The sequence below is a fragment of the Podarcis tiliguerta genome (assembly GCF_965153285.1).
Source record: "Podarcis tiliguerta genome assembly, chromosome: 5".
Lineage (NCBI taxonomy): Eukaryota > Metazoa > Chordata > Lepidosauria > Squamata > Lacertidae > Podarcis > Podarcis tiliguerta.
In genome coordinates this window covers 94,021,577-94,040,906 of record NC_139538.1, presented here as the reverse complement: position 1 = coordinate 94,040,906, position 19,330 = coordinate 94,021,577, and the positions used below count along the sequence as shown (strand labels likewise).

At 44.9% G+C, this 19,330-nt stretch overlaps 1 protein-coding gene across 2 annotated transcripts in view; it reads right to left on the bottom strand.

The window, feature by feature from the left end:
* The window catches only part of PCLO (piccolo presynaptic cytomatrix protein), a gene marked incomplete at its 5' end in the record, with an annotated part of 246,970 nt that overhangs the window by 190,488 nt on the left and 37,152 nt on the right, over nt 1-19,330 (bottom strand). For both annotated transcript variants that reach the window (XM_083440693.1, XM_083440692.1), the window contains one exon: nt 13,783-15,159. In XM_083440693.1, the coding sequence (XP_083296819.1) occupies nt 13,783-15,159 (1,377 nt within the window). The remainder of the gene's footprint in view (nt 1-13,782; nt 15,160-19,330) is intronic.

Here is a 19,330-nt window from a genome sequence, read left to right as displayed (position 1 = left end):
CATGTAGAGAACTTGATATCTAATACTCAGAGACACTTGAAATGATACTGTAGTTTTGGACAGTTACTCAACAAACAAATTTCTTTTTTCTTTTTTAAAATAGTGATTACTGTGTCAAAGAGGAAGCCCTCTCCTGCAACATTAAATTGCAAGGGGGTATATGAATCCATTTTTTTAAAATTTCGATGATGAAGGTGGCGCTTGGGGGGGAATTGTCGTCGCGCCACTCCTTGGTGTGTGGAGTACCTCAGGGTGCGATACTCTCCCCGATGCTTTTCAACATCTTTATGCGCCCCCTCGCCCAGCTTGTCCGGAGTTTTGGGCTGGGTTGCCATCAGTATGCTGATGACACCCAACTCTATCTGTTGATGGATGGCCATCCTGACTCGGCCCCAGACACACTGACCAGATGCCTGGAAGCTGTGGCTGGATGGTTACGTGGGAGCTGGTTGAAGCTAAATCCTTCGAAGACAGAGGTCCTTTGGCTGGGACGGGACGATATGGGATTGGGGGGGCAACTCCCATCTCTTGCGGGGGCGCAATTAGTGCCAGCACCGTCCGTTAAGAGTTTGGGTGTAATCTTCGACACCTCCCTTTCCATGGAGGCGCAGATTGCAGCTACAACAAAGGCGGCATTTTTCCATCTCCGCCAAGCTAAGCAGTTGGCTCCTTACCTCTCTCGCCCTGACCTAGCCACTGTGATCCACGCGACGGTCACCTCCAGACTGGATTATTGTAACTCGCTCTACGTGGGGCTGCCCTTGAGACTGACCCAGAAACTCCAGCGGGTGCAGAATGCTGCAGCGAGACTCCTTACGGGGTCTTCGTTGCGAGATCACATTCACCCGGTGCTATACCAGCTGCACTCGCTCCCGGTGGAGTACAGGATCAGGTTTAAGGTGCTGGTTTTAACCTTTAAAGCCCTATACGGTCTAGGACCCTCGTACCTACGGGACCGCCTCTCCTGGTACGCCCCACAGAGAAACTTACGGTCTTCAAATAAAAACATCTTGAAGGTCCCAGGCCACAGAGAGGTTAGGCTGGCCTCAACTAGAGCCAGGGCTTTTTCGGCCGTGGCTCCGATCTGGTGGAACACTCTGTCACAAGAGACCAGGGCCCTGCGGGACTTGACATCTTTCCGCAGGGCCTGCAAGACAGAGCTGTTCCACCAGGCCTTTGGCCAGGGCACAGCCTGACTCCCTCCCTCGGCAATCTTCGCAGAGCTCTGGCCCAATGGTTGCCAGTGGCTTGAATTAATTAATTTTATAATGAATGATTTTAGAGTGTTGTTTGTACTGTTTTATTGTTGTTAGCCGCCCTGAGCCCGGCTTCGGCTGGGGAGGGCGGGATATAAATAATTTATTATTATTATTATTATTAAACCTGCCAAGACAGAGAAAAATAGAATGGAGGGAGGTTAACCACTCTCCTCATGATTCAGCAGCATCCATTAGTTTAACAAGTCCATAAATAAGTGTGTGCTGACAGGTGGAAATCCTCACCACAAGTTCTGCAAATCACTAGATCAAGAAGTTCAAAGCAGGACTGAACATCCACATTACCTCCATAGCACCTTTTGAGTGTTAATAGTGCTTCATATATATTATCTTTGAAAATCTGTACATTTGTCAGGTAATTCAGAATTATCAAATATTGAAACTGCAAGACTGAGCAGCTGAAAGACAGAGAGAGGCTTGCCACAAGCTGCTACGGATATGGAAAAGATGAACTACCAGACATTTTCCAGCTAACATTCTGAGGTAGTGTACCGACCTTATAATGGATCTGCTGAAAGGTCTCTGTTTTTCCCATCGCAGCCTGTAGACTGTAGCTTTCAAAGACCACCCACAATTCCAGTGATGAAAACCAACAGCAGGCACACAAACCCAGCTGTCTCTTTAGAGAATTCTCATTCAACCTCTGTGAGACAACTGCTACAGAAGACGCAAACTGCATTTCCCACAGAAGTGCCACAAACTGCAACACACCACAGTGGCCTATATAAAAGGGGCCAATAAACTAAGAATAATAATAAACATTATAATGCTTGGAATGGCATGTTTAGCCATCAGCAGAAAAGGATTAAGCTCCGTGCCATGCATTAACTTCTATCTTGTCACCTCTTCCTTGTATTCTCTCTAAACTTAAAAGGTCCCAAATGTTGCTCCATCCCCTCAGTTATTTTGGTTGCCCTTTCCTGAACATTTCCAGATCCATGATATCCTTTTTGAGATATCCATGGCAACCCCATCCTCTCCCTCTTCTAAGACAAACCCTTCCCTTGTGAAAGTAGACTCTTAAAAGGGAATCCTCAAACAAGAACCTGGGTTTGGTCTTAAAATCATAGAATCATAGAGTTGGAAGAGACCACAAGGGCCATCGAGTCCAACCCCCTGCCAAGCAGGAAACACCATCAGAGCACTCTTGACATATGGTTGTCAAGCCTCTGCTTAAAGACCTCCAAAGAAGGAGACTCCACCACACTCCTTGGCAGCTAATTCCACTGTCGAACGGCTCTTACTGTCAGGAAGTTCTTCCTAATGTTTAGGTGGAATCTTCTTTCTTGTAGTTTGGATCCATTGCTCCATGTCCGCTTCTCTGGAGCAGCAGAAAACAACCTTTCTCCCTCCTCTATGTGACATCCTTTTATATATTTGAACATGGCTATCATATCACCCCTTAACCTCCTCTTCTCCAGGCTAAACATGCCCAGCTCCCTTAGCCGTTCCTCATAAGGCATCGTTTCCAGGCCTTTGACCATTTTGGTTGCCCTCCTCTGGACACGTTCCAGTTTGTCAGTGTCCTTCTTGAACTGTGGTGCCCAGAACTGGACACAGTACTCCAGGTGAGGTCTGACCAGAGCAGAATAGAGTGGCACTATTACTTCCCTTGATCTAGATGCTATACTCCTACTGATGCAGCTCAGAATTGCATTGGCTTTTTTAGCTGCCGCGTCACACTGTTGGCTCATGTCAAGTTTGTGGTCAACCAAGACTCCTAGATCCTTTTCACATGTACTGCTCTCAAGCCAGGTGTTCCCACAGCACACTATGACTCTGTGAAAAGCCTGAAAACGTTTACAGTGCTACCTCTGGTTGCGACTGGGATCCATTCAGGAGGCCTGTTTGCAACATGAAAAGAGCGCAACCCGCAGCGGCGTCTCTGCGCACACGCGGGTTGCGATTCGCCGCTTCTGTGCATGCGCGTGATGTCATTTCACACTTCTGCGCATGGCAAGTGGCGAAACCCGGAAGTAACCCTTTCCACTACTTCCGGGTCGCCGTGGGACGTAACCTGAAAGAACGTAACATGAAGTGGACGTAACATGAGGTATGACTGTATTCTGTATATGTGAAAAATAACATGTGTGGTTAACATCACTTAGAATCATAGAATTATACAGCTGGAACTCCGTGAGGGTCATCTAGTGCAGGGGTCGGCAAGGTTTACCGGCCATGGGCCAGATAACTCCCACGGAGTTCGTCTGTGGGCCGGAGTGGCGCAGCGTGATGCCGGAAATCGCGCCTGCGCATGTCTGCGGCACCAGAAATCGCTTCTGTGCATGCCCAGACACCAAAACTCAAGCCTGCACAGAAGCGATTTTCAGCATCTGGACATGCGCAGACGCGATTTCCGGCACCGCTCAGCAAGTCCGTGCACCGCACCGGTTTAGCACAGCATGCGGGGGACTCGCCGAGCGGGCAGCTGAGTTCAGTGGCAGCTCGTGGGCCGGTAAAACAGTCTTCATGGGCTGCATCCAGCCCAAGGGCCACACGTTGCCAACCCCTTGCAATGCAGGAATAGGCAGATGTCCCATGTGGGGATGGAACCTACACCCTTGAGGTTATCGGCACCATGCTCTTTTGAGCACCATGCTCTAACCAACATGATGATGCTAGACTGCATCTTCCATACTTCCGAACAATTGTTTTCCCTAGCCATGCTCTGTTACCTTTTCTACTAAATGAATTAGAGATTATGATGTAAGCATTTGTCATCACAGCACAGGAAGATGAACTTTCTGTTTGTGTGCCTATTGGGGGAGAGATGCTAGGTTCCCATATATTATTCCAATTATCTTCACATTACTTTACAGTGTAGTGCAGAAGCACTGACAAACACAGAGAAAGGAATCCCTTTGCGTGTCGAGGTCCCCAGGGCCACCCCAATAACACATCACACAGAATTTTTTGTTTAAGATTTTGGGCATAATTTTGGCCACAACTTTATTGAAATACAAATTTGTGAGTGGTTGCTTAGGCATTGGTTGCGACTATCTGCCCCCACCATGGGGGACAGACTGACATTCCGCACAATGCGAAAGTCAGAATAGGGGAATACACTTGGGGGTAGCGTCGGAGCAGGGAACCTGCCCTCACCCCAAATGCAACCAGGAGCTCATTGCTATGGCCCGAGCCCCCTTGACAGAGTGGACAAGCAATAGTTAGCCCCGATTCCTTTAACGGAATCCCTTGCAGCAGCAGCATTAGAGGGGCAGGCACAGCCAATCCATGCCCCTCAACCAACCAAACTATAAACCAATGCCTAACCGCAACCTTACAAGTTGTAACGATTTGCTACGCAGCAGGCAAAAACCAAATGGCCCCAGCCAATCAGCCAGATGGACAAAATTCCTACCAGGCCCCTGCCCCGAGAGCAGACGACCCCATGACAGGCATAGCAAGGTCAAAGCGAACAACCCTAATTCTAGGGAGGGGGGGGGGGGAAGGCAATCCGATGCACGGTCGAAAAGAGGAAGCCCTAGCCTCGTGCAAGGAGTTTTAGCATTTCTGGCTGTCAATCAACAAATGGCAACATTAACTTCTTCCCAACAACAAGGGAAGCCCCAATCGCATCAGTGGCCAACGAACAATTAGCCCGCCCCCAACTGTGGAGTGTCCTGGTGGCCCCCACCGCAACACGTGCTCTCCATGAAGGAGAACACGCTTTATTATACAGTATTGTTTTAACAAGTGTTATATTATAATTAGATTTATATTAGATTTTCAGCACTGCAGCTCTTGGAATTGTCTCTCACTATAACCTATGTTGGTAAAGTATCATTACCATTACTTCATCTGGGCACTCCCATGAAAACAGGTGAAGGAATACACTCATCTGGTCATAAATTATCAATTCGATGGTTGAAAGAGCAATTATGTTTCCTAAATCCTTGCTACTTTTCAATATATTTTTTTTAACAACACAGAGAGAGAGAGCAGAATGCAATCCTTAAGAAGTAAACAGAAGGATAGAAAGACTGGCAGCATAACAAGTGTGGTGAGAAAAGAAAACGGACATATTTTCAAATTTCTGAATCAAGCTAGTCATTAGGTGCAAAAGATGAGACAATGTTCGTCAAAGAGACTGAAAGAGCTGTTAAGAAACTGGCAGGCATTTGAAAAGCTATTTATAAAGGAAAACTGGCATTGATTAGATTTGATTTAAAGGGTGTAACAAAAAACACCTGTCAGCCACCAACTAAGTCATGTTTGTATGCTATCTTATGTAAACACAGTTCAGACTTGGTTAAGTGGTCCGGGTACGGGAGAGTGGGGATATAGCATGTGAACAGATTGACTTCCTCAAAACAAGAAAGGTGGACCCCCCCGCCCTGAACACAACATCATGATTTCCAGACAGAAGTCCATATATACATAATGTGAAATCCAAGGGACACTTTGACTCCAGTACTGTATATAAAAGCCACTGACAGCTTTCTTACAGGGCCAATCAAAGCTTTCAGTTTCACTTGCTCAGTGGGGTAGTGGGGGGGGGGGCGGTGCAGGGGGGGGGCCGGCCGCACCGGGCGCAACATCTGGGGGGGGGGGGCGCTCGCACTAACTAATCTAGTGGAAGAGACTCGAGTGCTAAAATCCATGGGTTAGGGGGCGCAAATTACTTGCCTTGCCCCGGGTGCTGACAACCCACGCTATGCCACTGCACTTGCTCTTCTCCCTCTGCAATCAGGGGAAAGAAGGGATATCACTATAGTCTAGTCTGGCATCCTAACTTGATTTTAAATAACAGAGAAAGCACAGCTAATGGGTCAATGAGGTGCATGTACCACATCCACTGCCATATGCGTGGTGTAGCAGGATCTGTTCACACCAGTACCCCTTAATCCCTTGGCCCTTGCTTACTCAAGACTTGATGAACGAATATATAAATGGACTTCTCTGAAAAGTATTATGTGGTGGGTGACAGGAAATCAGTGTTTTTCTAAAACCTACAAAGACTCTTTCTTTCTGTGAACAGGGCTTTAAGCACGCAACATACTCTTAAGCAGTGGTGGCTGGTACCATTTTTACTTGGAAGGACCGGAAATTTGTAAACTTGTTGTTTTCCTCACGACAGGACTTGTACAGCACTTATTTAGGAAAAAGTGTGACATTACACATGTCAGAGAGCTATTGAACACATGTAATGCAGATGCGGGTGGCGCTGTGGTCTAAACCACAGAGCCTAGGGCTTGCTGATTGGAAGGTCGGCGGTTCGAATCCCCACGACGGGGTGAGCTCCCGTTGTTCAATCCCAGCTCCTGCCCACCTAGCAGTTTGAAAGCATGCCAAAAAGGGCAAGGAGATGAATAGGTACCGCTCCAGCTGGAAAGTAAATGGTATTTCCGTGCGCTGCTCTGGTTCGCCAGAAGCGGCTTAGTCATTCTGGCCACATGACCCGGAAGCTGTCTGCAGACAAACACCGGCTCCCTCGGCCTATAGAGTGTGATGAGCACGCAACCCCAGAGTCATCCGCAACTGGACCTAATGGTCAGGGGTACCTTTACCTTTTAATGCGGAGCTGGTGCGTTGAGGTGTGCTCGCTCCCCTGCATGAGATAGGCCACGCAGGGTAAAGCATCTGGCCTGACCCTTAGTTTGACCCTAAGCAGGGACGCAACAGCACTCAGTCTTCTGCTTAAACAGTAGTACAGCACTGGTTTTCTGCAGGGTATTGTTTTGACACCATTGTTCTGTCTAATTCAATAAACATGCAGCCCCCTTTGGCTTCATTAGATATAGGAATTGTCAGATTCAGCTTTATCTTCATGTCAGATTGTGTTATCATTTATCTGAAGCTGTATTTGTTTTCCATACATAGAAGATGGTCCTTCAGGCAGTCTGCATTTTAGTCAATTTGTCTGTCATTATTCATGACAATGCATATTACAGTGTTAATGAGCATGTGATTGAGATGTCTGTCAGATATACTGCAGCCCTTGCAAGTATCTGATGTTGCATTTTCCATCTTTTAATGACTATTTGTTTTTAAACAGTCCTTTCATTATCTCCCTCAGAAGTTGACAGCTTATCATGGCAAGCATTTTAGGTTGAAGCAGAACTGGCAAAGAGAATGAAGGCTGCATCTACACTACAGACTTAAATTGATTTAGCTGCCACAGCTTCCTTGCAAAAAAACTAAACTAAACTTTGGGGATTAGCAGTCCTGGGTGGAGGCTGGAGCTCTTTCAAAGAGAATTCTCTCGAAGGGTCTCTTTTTATATGCGACAGCGGCAGCAAGAGTTTTGATCGCAGCAAAATGGAAGAGTAATGAAATCCCCTCTATACAAGATTGGATCCAAAAGCTGACAGAATATGCCGAATTAGATGGTTTATCAGAAAAAAATAAAGAATAAATCAAAACAGGAATTTGTTTCTAAATGGGAGGTTTTCAAAGAATATCTGAAAAATAAATATAGTAGTTTAAATTCTGTTGCAGCATTCGAGGAACTTCAGTAATAGTTGCTAGGTAGATAGAAGAAATTAGATTTATTGAGAATAAGTTTAATTATGAAAAAAAATGTGTATTGGCAATAAGTAATATGAATTTGAAATATGGAATAGACGGGAAGTTGGGTCTTTAGTGTTAAGACCAATAAATGTTTTATTGTTTGCCAAGAAAATTATGTGTCTATGGTTATTTTTGTAATTTGTGTGTAATTTGGTATTTGTGGTTTTTTTGGTGTTTTTTCCCTTGTTATATAAATAAATATTAAATAAAAAAACAAAAAAAGAGAATTCTCTCTCATTTTCTAAAAACTTCGATTCCTCATGTGAAAATCACTTGGTTGGCTTTCCTATATATATAAAAGGATATCAACTACTTAGTGTTTGCCTATTCACACTGAACTGTGTGCATGTGGGCAGTGGTGTAGTGTGGGGGGTGCAGGGGGGCCCGGCCGCACCGGGCGCAACATCTGGGGGTTAGCGTTAGGGGACGCAAATCCACGGGTTAGGGGGCGCAAATCCACGGGCTAGGGGGCGCAAATTACTTGCCTTGCTGACAACCCACGCTACGCCACTGCATGTGGGTAGCATACAGGCATTCTGTTCCCTCATGTATATCAGAAGCGGCTCTCCCAGTGGACAACAGGGCAGTGCTGGCTTGCCAGATGTGGTGTCAATACCACTTAGCAGATGTGGGAAGACTGGGGCAGCACAGGTGAGCCACTTTTAATGCAAGTGTGGTTTTGTGGAGGCAGCGCACTGGGAGAAGATGCATGAAATTGCGCCTTTCCACAAAACAGGCCACACTGGTGGGCTGGGAGACGTACTGTGCAATTTAGCCTATGTGTTATGCGGGAGAGCTGTGACTGCATCTCCAATATATATTTTTCTTCTTCTAAACCCAACTGGGGGGAACAATGGGGACTGGGCCATGATGCAGAGGGAGGGGTAACGCTTCCATACTGTGCCCAATCTCCAATACGAAATACATCCACACAAACACTCTGCTAGTTGGAGAAGGAGAAGCATAAAGTCTTGCATGCTTTCCCTTCTGTGACCAGTAACAGTGGTGGCGTTTTAAGATGATTCACACTGTAGAATCAGCATAGGGAAAAGGTAGAAGTCATGATCCCAATACATTTCCCTCTACTGGTATGCTTTTAAGGACAAGGAGAATATGCTTGGAATTCCAGTCCCAGATCTGACAAATTATGTGCAGTTTGGCTCTTAGCTGTGTGTTTGCAAGGGCTCTGATGAAGATGGACGCATTCTTGTTGAACAGAGATTCTCCTCCCTTCGATATTGGGGCCAGCAGCAAAAAATAATTTTCATGGTATAACAGTGCTTACATCTTTGAGATCAGGTCTCGGTTTAACTATTTTCACTGAGGAATTTGAACCAGGAAATCTTTTAAATTCTGTAATCCTTCTTCTCGAATTATTTCTTTAAACATGCCTTATACATTCAGTTTATCCTTTCCTTTGGCACAATAACTAGATTAATTCCAAACAAATAGCCGCATTAAAAAGACAAACACAGTGCCAGGAACTAAACAAAACTAAAACAGAAGACCAGCATATGGTGCACTGAGTCCTGACCTAAAAAAGACTAGAAAATACAACAGCCACATCCAACTCAACCTTTAAAATGTGATTAATGATTACCATAACTTTTTTTTTTACTAGAAAGCAGTGTATGTCAATACTATATTTGAGGGTTGTTTTCGTTAGTTTTTTATAAAAGAAAAACCCTGTGAATTGATCAATAGGGGATGTGGGTAGCACTGTGGTCTAAACCACTGAGCCTAGGGCCTTGGCAGGTCGGCGGTTCGAATCCCCGCGACGGGGTGAGCTCCCATTGCTTGGTCCCTGCTCCTGCCAACCTAGCAGCATAAGCACGTCAAAAAGTGCAAGTAGATAAATAGGTACCGCTCCAGTGGGAAAGTAAACGGCGTTTCCATGTGCTGCTCTGGTTTCTACAGAAGTGGCTTAGTCATGCTGGCCACATGAGCTGGAAAAACTGTCTGCAGACAAACGTCGGCTCCCTCGGCCAGTAAAGTGAGATGAGCGCCGCAACCCCAGAGTTGTTCGCAACTGGACTTAACTGTCAGGTGTCCTTTACCTTCAAGCCCAATAATACTTCAATAATACTTGAAGCCTGTAACAACTGGATGTCTTTAGGAAAACCTTACCCCCCACACAACAATAAGCACAGTGTTTCCCAGAGCTACACAGACAATTCCAAAGATTATATTTCTTATGTAACAGTGCCAGAACAAAATGGTGTTAATAATATTTTTCTTCCAAGTCAAAAGTCCAAGATTCCCTTCTTTCAAATACACTCATCATTTGCCGATCTGAGATCTCAAAGCAGATCTCAGATGGGCAAATAATTCCTATACACAATGAGACAAGTCTGCCCGTACCAAATCAGCTGCCTCTCCCTTCAAATTCCAGGAGGTGATGAGTTGCCCAAAGCAACCCAGCCAGCTTCACAGCTGAGCACCAAGTCTCGATGTCCCCTTTCCAAGTCCACTACACCACTATAACGATTTCACAAGGCAAACAAGGCAGCCCACTGTGACTTTGCCACCCGCCTGTCCAAGTCAGAACAAAGACAACTTCCTTTCATTTGGCTTGATTGTAATCCAAGTGGCTCTGTGACACAGGTCACTGAAATTCACATTAGTTTTGGACTAAATTGTGTTTTCACTCTGAGGAGAGCACATTTTCTCATTTGAAAGTTAAATTTCTGAAAGTGAACAGCCAGTTCCTAATTACTAAATAAGTAGCACGCTTGCACAAGAATGCACCTTTCAAAACAGTTCATATAACATCAGAGAATCGTAGGATTGTAGAGTTGGGAGGAAACCTCTGCAATGCAGAAATCTCTACTAAAACATCCATGGCAGATGGGATACAGGCTGCCCACTGTTTACACGGGGGTTATGTTCTGAGGCTCTGCACGAGTCAGAAAAACCACATATAATTGAAACCCATTGAAAAAGCCTGCAAACGTCCTGCCTCGCCCCCATGCCGCCCTTTCAGTGATGTTTCAGGAACATCTTTATGATGTTTCCAGGTCACTTCTGGGCTCAGCACAATGCACAGATACTTGGTCACACAAAAACTGGGCACGTGTAATTGGGGGGCTGCCTGCAAATAAAAATCAGATTGTTTTTAATAGATCATAGATAAGGAGATGAACAATTGTACTGATTACAGTGGTGCCTCGCAAGACGAAATTAATTCGTTCTGCGAGTGTTTTCGTCTTGTGAATTTTTTGTCTTGCGAAGCACGGTTTCCCATAGGAAATGCATTGACCGTTTCCCATAGGAATGCATTGACGGTTTTAAGAAAAAGGCGCAAGACATTTTCATCTTGCGAAGCAAGGCCATAGGGAAATTCATCTTGCGAAGCAACGCAAAAAACAAAAAACTCTTTCGTCTTGCGAGTTTTTCGTCTTGTGAGGCATTCGTCTTGCGAGGTACCACTGTACTTGTTTTTTAATTATTAGTCCCCCCCCCAATGTTTTTCATAGAATCATAGAGTTGGAAGAGACCACAAGGGCCATTGCTGTTCTCATTTTACCTGTAAGCCCCGCTGAATAAAGTGGGGTTTAAATAAATATGTAATCATAAATATGTGATCGTGCCAGCCTCACCACCTCCACTCCAGCTTCTTCTGTGGCCTAAAGGCAGCAGCACGAACCCAGCATCTAACAGCAGTGCCAGCTCAACTCACATCAATTATGACTTGGGTTCTTGACTTGCCTGAGGAAGGGTCCCTTGCTGCCATGTCACAAGCGGGGGAAGGGGTGTCTGAACAAAAACCTGCCTTTAAATAATAATAATAATAATGAAACCCACAACAGATTTCAAATTTGGTTCTTGAGATTGCATCCTTTTAAACTAATCCTTGACGCCTCTGGATCACGCCCTGGTCTGTGGGGCATTTTGTTAGCTAGGTTTTGTTTTAAGGAATAAAACATCTCCTCACCAACCCATCACAGGCAAGTTAGATTTTTCCTATCCCTGTAATCTACCGACAGTTAGATTTCCCCTTTAGTTTTTATTGTGCAATTTCCCCCTAATATGATTCTTATCATCATCACGGTCATCAGCAACAACAGCCGCAACTAGAATGCACGTTCAAACATCTTCCCAGCAGGGAACCCAAACCCCAAACTGAAATTAATCAACTTATAAACCACACAAAGTCAATATTCTTTAGGTTTCCATTGGCATCACTGCACAAAATGGTCACTGCTACGGTGCTTCATTTGTGAGCATCTGCAGCTCCTGTGTTTTCTCCTTCCACGTGTACTAAAAATAGAACTACCTTCACTGCAAGTCCACAGGATGGCTAATTAAGGAGTTAGTAAACAGTGCTCCTCCCCGCTGGTCGAATCACTGGGTAAGAACATTGGCTAAGATTCATGATAATCCATCAGAGTACATATGACCCTATGGGTCTTTGAAATCTATAAATTCTCATTTATTAAATCGTCAGCTGTTTGCTTTTTAGAGAACCTGGCATTAAGGTAAATATAAATCAGATGGTTGGGTTAATCAGAAACTAAAACCTCTTATTTTCTATGGAAGCCATTAAACAATAGGCTCTGAGCTGACATGTAAATCAACATTTGTGTTTTACATCAGCTCAGAATCTTTTTCTGTTTCTCTTCATAGAGGTTGTTTCCTGTCCTGCTACAAATGGACAATGACATCTCACTGGTGAGAATAATACATCTTTGTTCTCTCTCATGTGCCAGCCTTAGGCTTACGGAAGGATGTGCTGAAGAAGTCAGCTGTGGTTCCTGTTTCTTTGCTTCCAGGCAGTGGCGTAGCGTGGGTTGTCAGCACCCGGGGCAAGGCAAGTAATTTGCACCCCCTAACCCGTGGATTTGCGTCCCCTAACCCGTGGATTTGCGCCCCCTAACCCGTGGATTTGCGCCCCCTAACCCTAACCCCCAGATGTTGCGCCCGGTGCGGCCGGCCCCCCCTGCACCCCCACGCTACGCCACTGCTTCCAGGTAATGGGTACAGTGGCTCTAAACTAGCTGATGAAAGAAAGGGTACATGCTCTACTGTTTAAGACATAATATCTTCTAACTCAGAGCTCACACACTTCTGTGTGCCAAAGTCTTTGGGTGTTTCACAAACCATCTCAAACCATATGTAATCAAAGATCAACCAACGTTCTGCAAAACAAATCCCACAAGATTTAAATTCAACATATTCAGCTACTCGATGGTCAACCCAAACCAGGACAATGACAAAGCCAAAGAGATCAAACCAGAATTAGCAGAAGAAAAACAGGATAGTGTTAAGGGGCTGCAAGACCAAAAGGGGACTTTCAAATTGGCTTCTACCAATAATAGCTGCAAAGCTGCCAGTCATATTTAGCTTCAAAATCTAGGAAAGATGCATCAAATTTATTCTTAAAAAACAAAACAAAAAACTTCCTCAGTTGGAAGCAGGAAGTTCATTTTACAAGATGGTATTTTGTTTACCATCTACAACATTTCACAAACACAAAAAGTAAGATGCAAAATGCAAGAAGGGGAAAAACCACAGGAAGCTGTTCTACATGTCACTTTTTCAAGCACTATGCTGAAATTGGAAAGACATCAGACAAGTAAGTAAATAAACTGCAGGCATCCGTCACCCAGTCTTGTGGTAAGTGAATCTAAAGCAAACACTCTTGCCATCCCAGCCTGGCAGAAATATCCACGGAGCAAATTACAGAAGATAATACAGTCCCTAAGCGTAGCCTTTTTCTCCTCTGCATTTACACATTTGAAGCTGTTCAAACTTCACAGTGAAATCGCATCTAGATATTAAAAACTTTATATAAAAAAGCAAACACACAAAAAGAATGGCTAGCAAGCCCATATACTTACAGTGCAATGGTATGCATGCCTACTTGGAAACATTCTACACTGAACTGAATGGCGCTTACTCCCAGGAAGACTGATCAAATGTTCTTCTGTATTCAAGGCTTACAAAACAGTGGTTCACAAAAATATCAATGCAAAAATAAAATATTGCCTACCTCAGTTATGTGCGGCATTGGGTTAAATCCACAGAGATTGCACACGACGTTATGGCATTCAGTGCATGTATTATAGTTGGGAGGATCCTTAGAACCAACATTTAGCTCAGTTTTACAGAGAGGACAAGAAGACGCTGGCTGCGAAGGAGGCTTCGTTTTTGGTGCCTCGGCACTTTGCTTAGCTTCAACAGCTGGAGGCTTGATGTCTTTGGCAGGCAAAGCCTTCTTCCCAGCGTCTGTTTCCTTAACAGAGGAGCCGCCGTCAGCTTTGGGTGGCTCTGGTTTTTCTGCCACAGGAGGCCTTGTTTCTTTCTTCACAGGTGTTGCTTTGGGAGATGGCTGGGATTGACGGGTATCTTTTTGTGGGGCAGGAGGCTGTGCTCCAGGAGGCGGTTGCTTCGAGGGGGACCCCGATGGAGGACCCTGTGGTTGACCTCCTGGCTGGCCTGCTGTAGAGATTAAATTGGAAGCCTGGTTGAAAATTGAAGCACCAAATCCAAAGAGCTTCCCGGTGACTCTTTCTTGAGGGGTTGTTGGCTGAGGTTTGGGAGCATCGGTGATGCCTCCTATGTTAAGACTGAATAATCTAGATTGCTCTGGGGCTTTGGGAGGTTGCTGAGCTTGTGGCTGGGCCTGGGTGGGTTTGGGCCCCGTGGTGCCTTGTTGGCCTTTGGGAGCCTGCTTGGCGTCTGGCTTAGGAGCCGCCTGGGGTTGCCTTTTCTTAGGGTCTTCTTTCACCTCACCTGGTTCGCCTACCTTCTGAGCCTTAGAATCCAACCCAGGTTGAGGCTGAGGAACAAGTTTGGGATCCGACTTCTGACGAGACACTTGAGACGAAGTTTTGGAATCTGGAGGAGCAGCTTTATCTGCAGGCGGAGGTGTGTCTTGAGATGATTTAGCAGGCTCCGATCTCTGAGTCTGTGCCACTTTCTGTTGAGCGAGGGCAGCTTTCGGGCCGGGTGATTCTTGTTTGGTATCTGATGGTGGCGTAGGCACAGTATCGCTTGTGGGTTTCTGAGTACTAGCTTGCTTCTGTTTGTCTTCAACCAATGGCTGCTTGGCCTGGTCAGATTTGGGGGCCGGTTCTGTTGGCTGAGTTTCAGCAGGGGGAAGTTTTGGTTTTGCAGGAGGAGAACTGGGCACGGTTGGCTGCTTTATTTGTGTTGGTGGCTTTTTGTGTTCAGGTGACTGGGTAACATCAGGTTTTAGAGGAACATCTTTCTTCTGTGTCGGTTGCTGTGGCTGGGAAACTGGTTTGCTTGCTGCGGTTGGAGCAGGCATCTTTTGCTTGGGTGCAGAGGGCTGTGGAGGACCTGGAGCCAAATCGCCGCCTAAAGCTCTTTGCATCTGGCAGTTTAAACAAAGCCATTCTTTAATCTGTGAAAGAATGAAAAAAGATTAAATAGCCAGATAGAATCACATCACAAATAGTGAAAACATCCTGTTCACGTGTTTTAAAGGGGAGAGTAGCCCAGCTGATCACATCCACATTCTCCTTTTAAAGTTTACAAATTACTTTAGCATGGACACTGGCACCAGAGCCTACAATAAACCCAGATGCCAACTTTGCTGCCACATACACCCAGACAACACCATCACCAGACCCAACAACATCAAACATACCATCTCAGGCCTATTTAATTGCCCATCTTCTAACATTGTGCATGCCATCAAATGCCAGCAGTGCCCTTCAGCTCTCCATATTAGACAAACAGGCCAAACCCTACACCAAAGGATAAATGGACATAAATCTGACATCAGGAATCACAAGACACAGAAACCAGTAGGAGAACACTTCAATCTCCAGGACACTCAATACAGGATCTCAAAGCAGCTGTCTTATTACAAAAGAATTTCAGAAACAGACTTGAAAAGAGAAGTTGCTGAATTACAACTTATCACTAAACTGAAAACTATGGAGAGACCTGGTCTTAATAGAGATATTAGATTCCTGTCTCATTACATATTATCCATTGCTTTCTCCTGTAGGACTAATTGCTGTCATTAACAGTTGTCAACAGGTTTACCATACCCATTGAGTCAATCACCCATCTCCTACTACCCTCCTGAGAAAAACCCCACCCCACCCTCCCACTATATATAAGGGTCTGGTGACTTCCGTTTCAGTGTATCCGAAGAAGTGTGAATGCACATGGAAACTTATACCAAGAACAAACTTAGTTGGTCTCTAAGGTGCTACTGGACAATTTTTTTGTTTTTTAATATACTTTAGCAGTATGATTACTGCATCCCCCCCAATAACTGCTTCATGTCAGCTGATCAATTTCTCACCTGCTCAATAACCACATTTTTATAATTTGTTTGGCTTTGTCCCAAACAGTGCAGATAAGGATTTAGGTAAATAAAATAAACAACTCGGGCAGACATAACCCACTCCTGACTATGTGTTTTGCAAAGATGTGTGATTTACATTTCCCCTCATGTTATTTGTCATCTAATGAAAAACTACATGAAGCTCTAAATTTAGCTCTAATACTGATATCTCTGATTTTAAGGGACAGACTGAAAAGAAAATGCAGCTCCTATAACTAAACACTCAAAGACCATATTAAATAAATCTTCTGCTTCTTCAAAATTTTAGATATAGTGTGACATTCATTCTGACTTAATTAATCCCATTGAAACTTCTGCTTTCAGCACAAAATTCCTTCCAAATATTTCAGTGGTAGCATCTGAATACTGAAACGTTAAAGAAGACAACTACCGCACAAGTAAGGTGTGGCACCTTAACACCCTTAATACAAAATGAAAAACACCTGTGGTAGCTTTAAGTTAACATATACTGTAAACCAATCTGCTCTTGCTTTTGTGTTTGATAAGCACTGCCCAGAGAGAAAAAACTTTTCCACCCTCATCTTCATCCATAATCTGAGAGTAACATTCATCTCCCATGTCTATGGCACACATGAGATGTATTGAGTGCCCTCAAGTGCAAGCCCAAGTGCAAGCCCAAGAGATTTTGGCACCTGAAGCGGACCACAAAATGGCCTCTCCCCCCACCACTGCCAGGGAAGAAGAAGTAATTGAAAATCTACATTAGGACCAAGGGTGGAAGGGTACCAGCAGAACCTCCTATTTGCCAAGAGGCAGCTGGAGAGGCAGAAGAAGGGGACAGAGCCAGCCTCCAAGGAGTATGCTGAAGCTGCTGCTACCCTCGCAGCAAAGGAAGCAGAAGCCTTGGAGGCCAGATCTGCTGCCCCTGTGGATCCTGCCGCCTGAAGCAGTTGCCTCATCTTGCCTCATGGGTAGGCCTCTCCTAAGTCCTGCACTTCTCCCACCCACACATTTCCAAATACAATACAGCGGGGAGGGAATTGGAAACAATACAATGAACGTAAAGATATGTGTCATATGTGCTTCAGCCAGCAAGAGGATTAATACTGGGATTTGAGAGATTAACCTGTCTGACCTAAAATGGAATCTACTACACTTCCTGCCAGTGATTAAATTCCAGATCACATGATCTCACTGTAGTAGTAAGTTGCTGTTGCTAAGCAACAGCCACACTGGTGTGCATGAATGACTGCAGCTGATAGCTCTAGCGATGTGGATTTAATGCATTATTGCTATGTATTAAAAGTATACATCCGAACATCACAGGGTAGTTGTAATCGTTTGCTTCTCGCAGTGGGAGAACCGCCAGAAGGCTCTCCATTGAATACATGACAATGTGGGCTGGCCTCGTGCATGCATAGGTCCCAGGCTGGCTTTCTGACAATACGCCAAGGAGTCCTCTACAGGCCCTATGCAATATATATATATGTTCAGTTAAAAACAAATCTCTGAGGGGACAAATTCAAGTGATTGCTTTGCATCAGATGAAGAAGGTCAAACAAACAAGATGAATTTTAACAGGGAGAAATGTAAAGTATTGCACTTGGGCAAAAAAAAATGAGAGGCACAAATACAAGATGGGTGACACCTGGCTTGAGAGCAGTACATGTGAAAAGGATCTAGGAGTCTTGGTTGACCACAAACTTGACATGAGCCAACAGTGTGACGCAGCAGCTAAAAAAGCCAATGCAATTCTGGGCTGCATCAATAGGAGTATAGCATCTAGATCAAGGGAAGTAATAGTGCCACTGTATTCTGCTCTGGTCAGACCTCACCTGGAGTACTGTGTCCAGTTCTGGGCACCACAGTTCAAGAAGGACACTGACAAACTGGAAAGTGTCCAGAGGAGGGCAACCAAAATGGTCAAAGGCCTGGAAACGATGCCTTATGAGGAACAGCTAAGGGAGCTGGGCATGTTTAGCCTGGAGAAGAGGAGGTTAAGGGGTGATATGATAGCCATGTTCAAATATATAAAAGGATGTCACATAGAGGAGGGAGAAAGGTTGTTTTCTGCTGCTCCAGAGAAGCGGACACGGAGCAATGGATCCCAACTACAAGAAAGAAGATTCCACCTAAACATTAGGAAGAACTTCCTGACAGTAAGATCTGTTTGACAGTGGAATTTGCTGCCAAGGAGTGTGGTGGAGTCTCCTTTGGAGGTCTTTAAGCAGAGGCTTGACAACCATATGTCAGGAGTGCTCTGATGGTGTTTCCTGCTTGGCAGGGGGTTGGACTCAATGGCCCTTGTGGTCTCTTCCAACTCTATGATTCTATGATTCTAAGTGGGATGAAGGATAGCATGGAAAGCTAGCCGAAGCACAACATTTCGGAAGCATTTTGGTGCACAAAGAGAGGAATAAGCAAACTGGGGGAAGGGGGAATCCAGGTGGGGTTTTACATGAAAATTAGCCTGCCTTTGTTTTTAAAAATACAGTCCAATGAAAGTGGCTTGTATTCATCTCTTGTCATGAGCAACTATCCACTTGAGGCAACCGTTAGCTCTGGGCTGGGGTGTACAAGCACATCAAGATGAAAGATGCAGCTAGCTGGTTCAAAGGGGCCTAAATGAGCATTACGATGTGGCATAATGAAAGCCTGGTATATACTCCTGCAGGAACAGGAGTCAGACAATGGTATGTACTACAGATGGTAGTTTAGGCTTCATCTAAACTAAGCTGGCCAGACACCAAGACCCCAGCCCTGGAACTTCTTTTGCATGTCAGGGCTTTATAGTTCCCATAGCATGAATTAGCTGGTACAGTGGTACCTTGGGTTATATACGCTTCAGGTTACATACGCTTCACGTTACAGACTCTGCTAACCCAGAAATAATACCTCGGGTTAAGAACTTTGCTTCAGGATGAGAACAGAAATCATGTGGCGGCGGTGCAGTGGCAGCAGGAGGCCCCATTAGCTAAAGTGGTACTTCAGGTTAAGAACAGTTTCAGGTTAAGAATGGACCTCTGGAACGAATTAAGTACTTAACCCGAGGTATCACTGTACTCTGTATTCCTGTACCTGCAGGCGTCACCAATTAATAACCCTATCCATTGACTATAAATCTAGGATTAGAGAGTCATCTTGTAACTGAGATTATGTCCTCTCTGTTAGGACTGAGCTGTGTCATTTCTCGTTTTACGAATTGGAAAGCAGGCAACAGAAATTAGCAACAGGATAGCTGTTGTGATGAAGA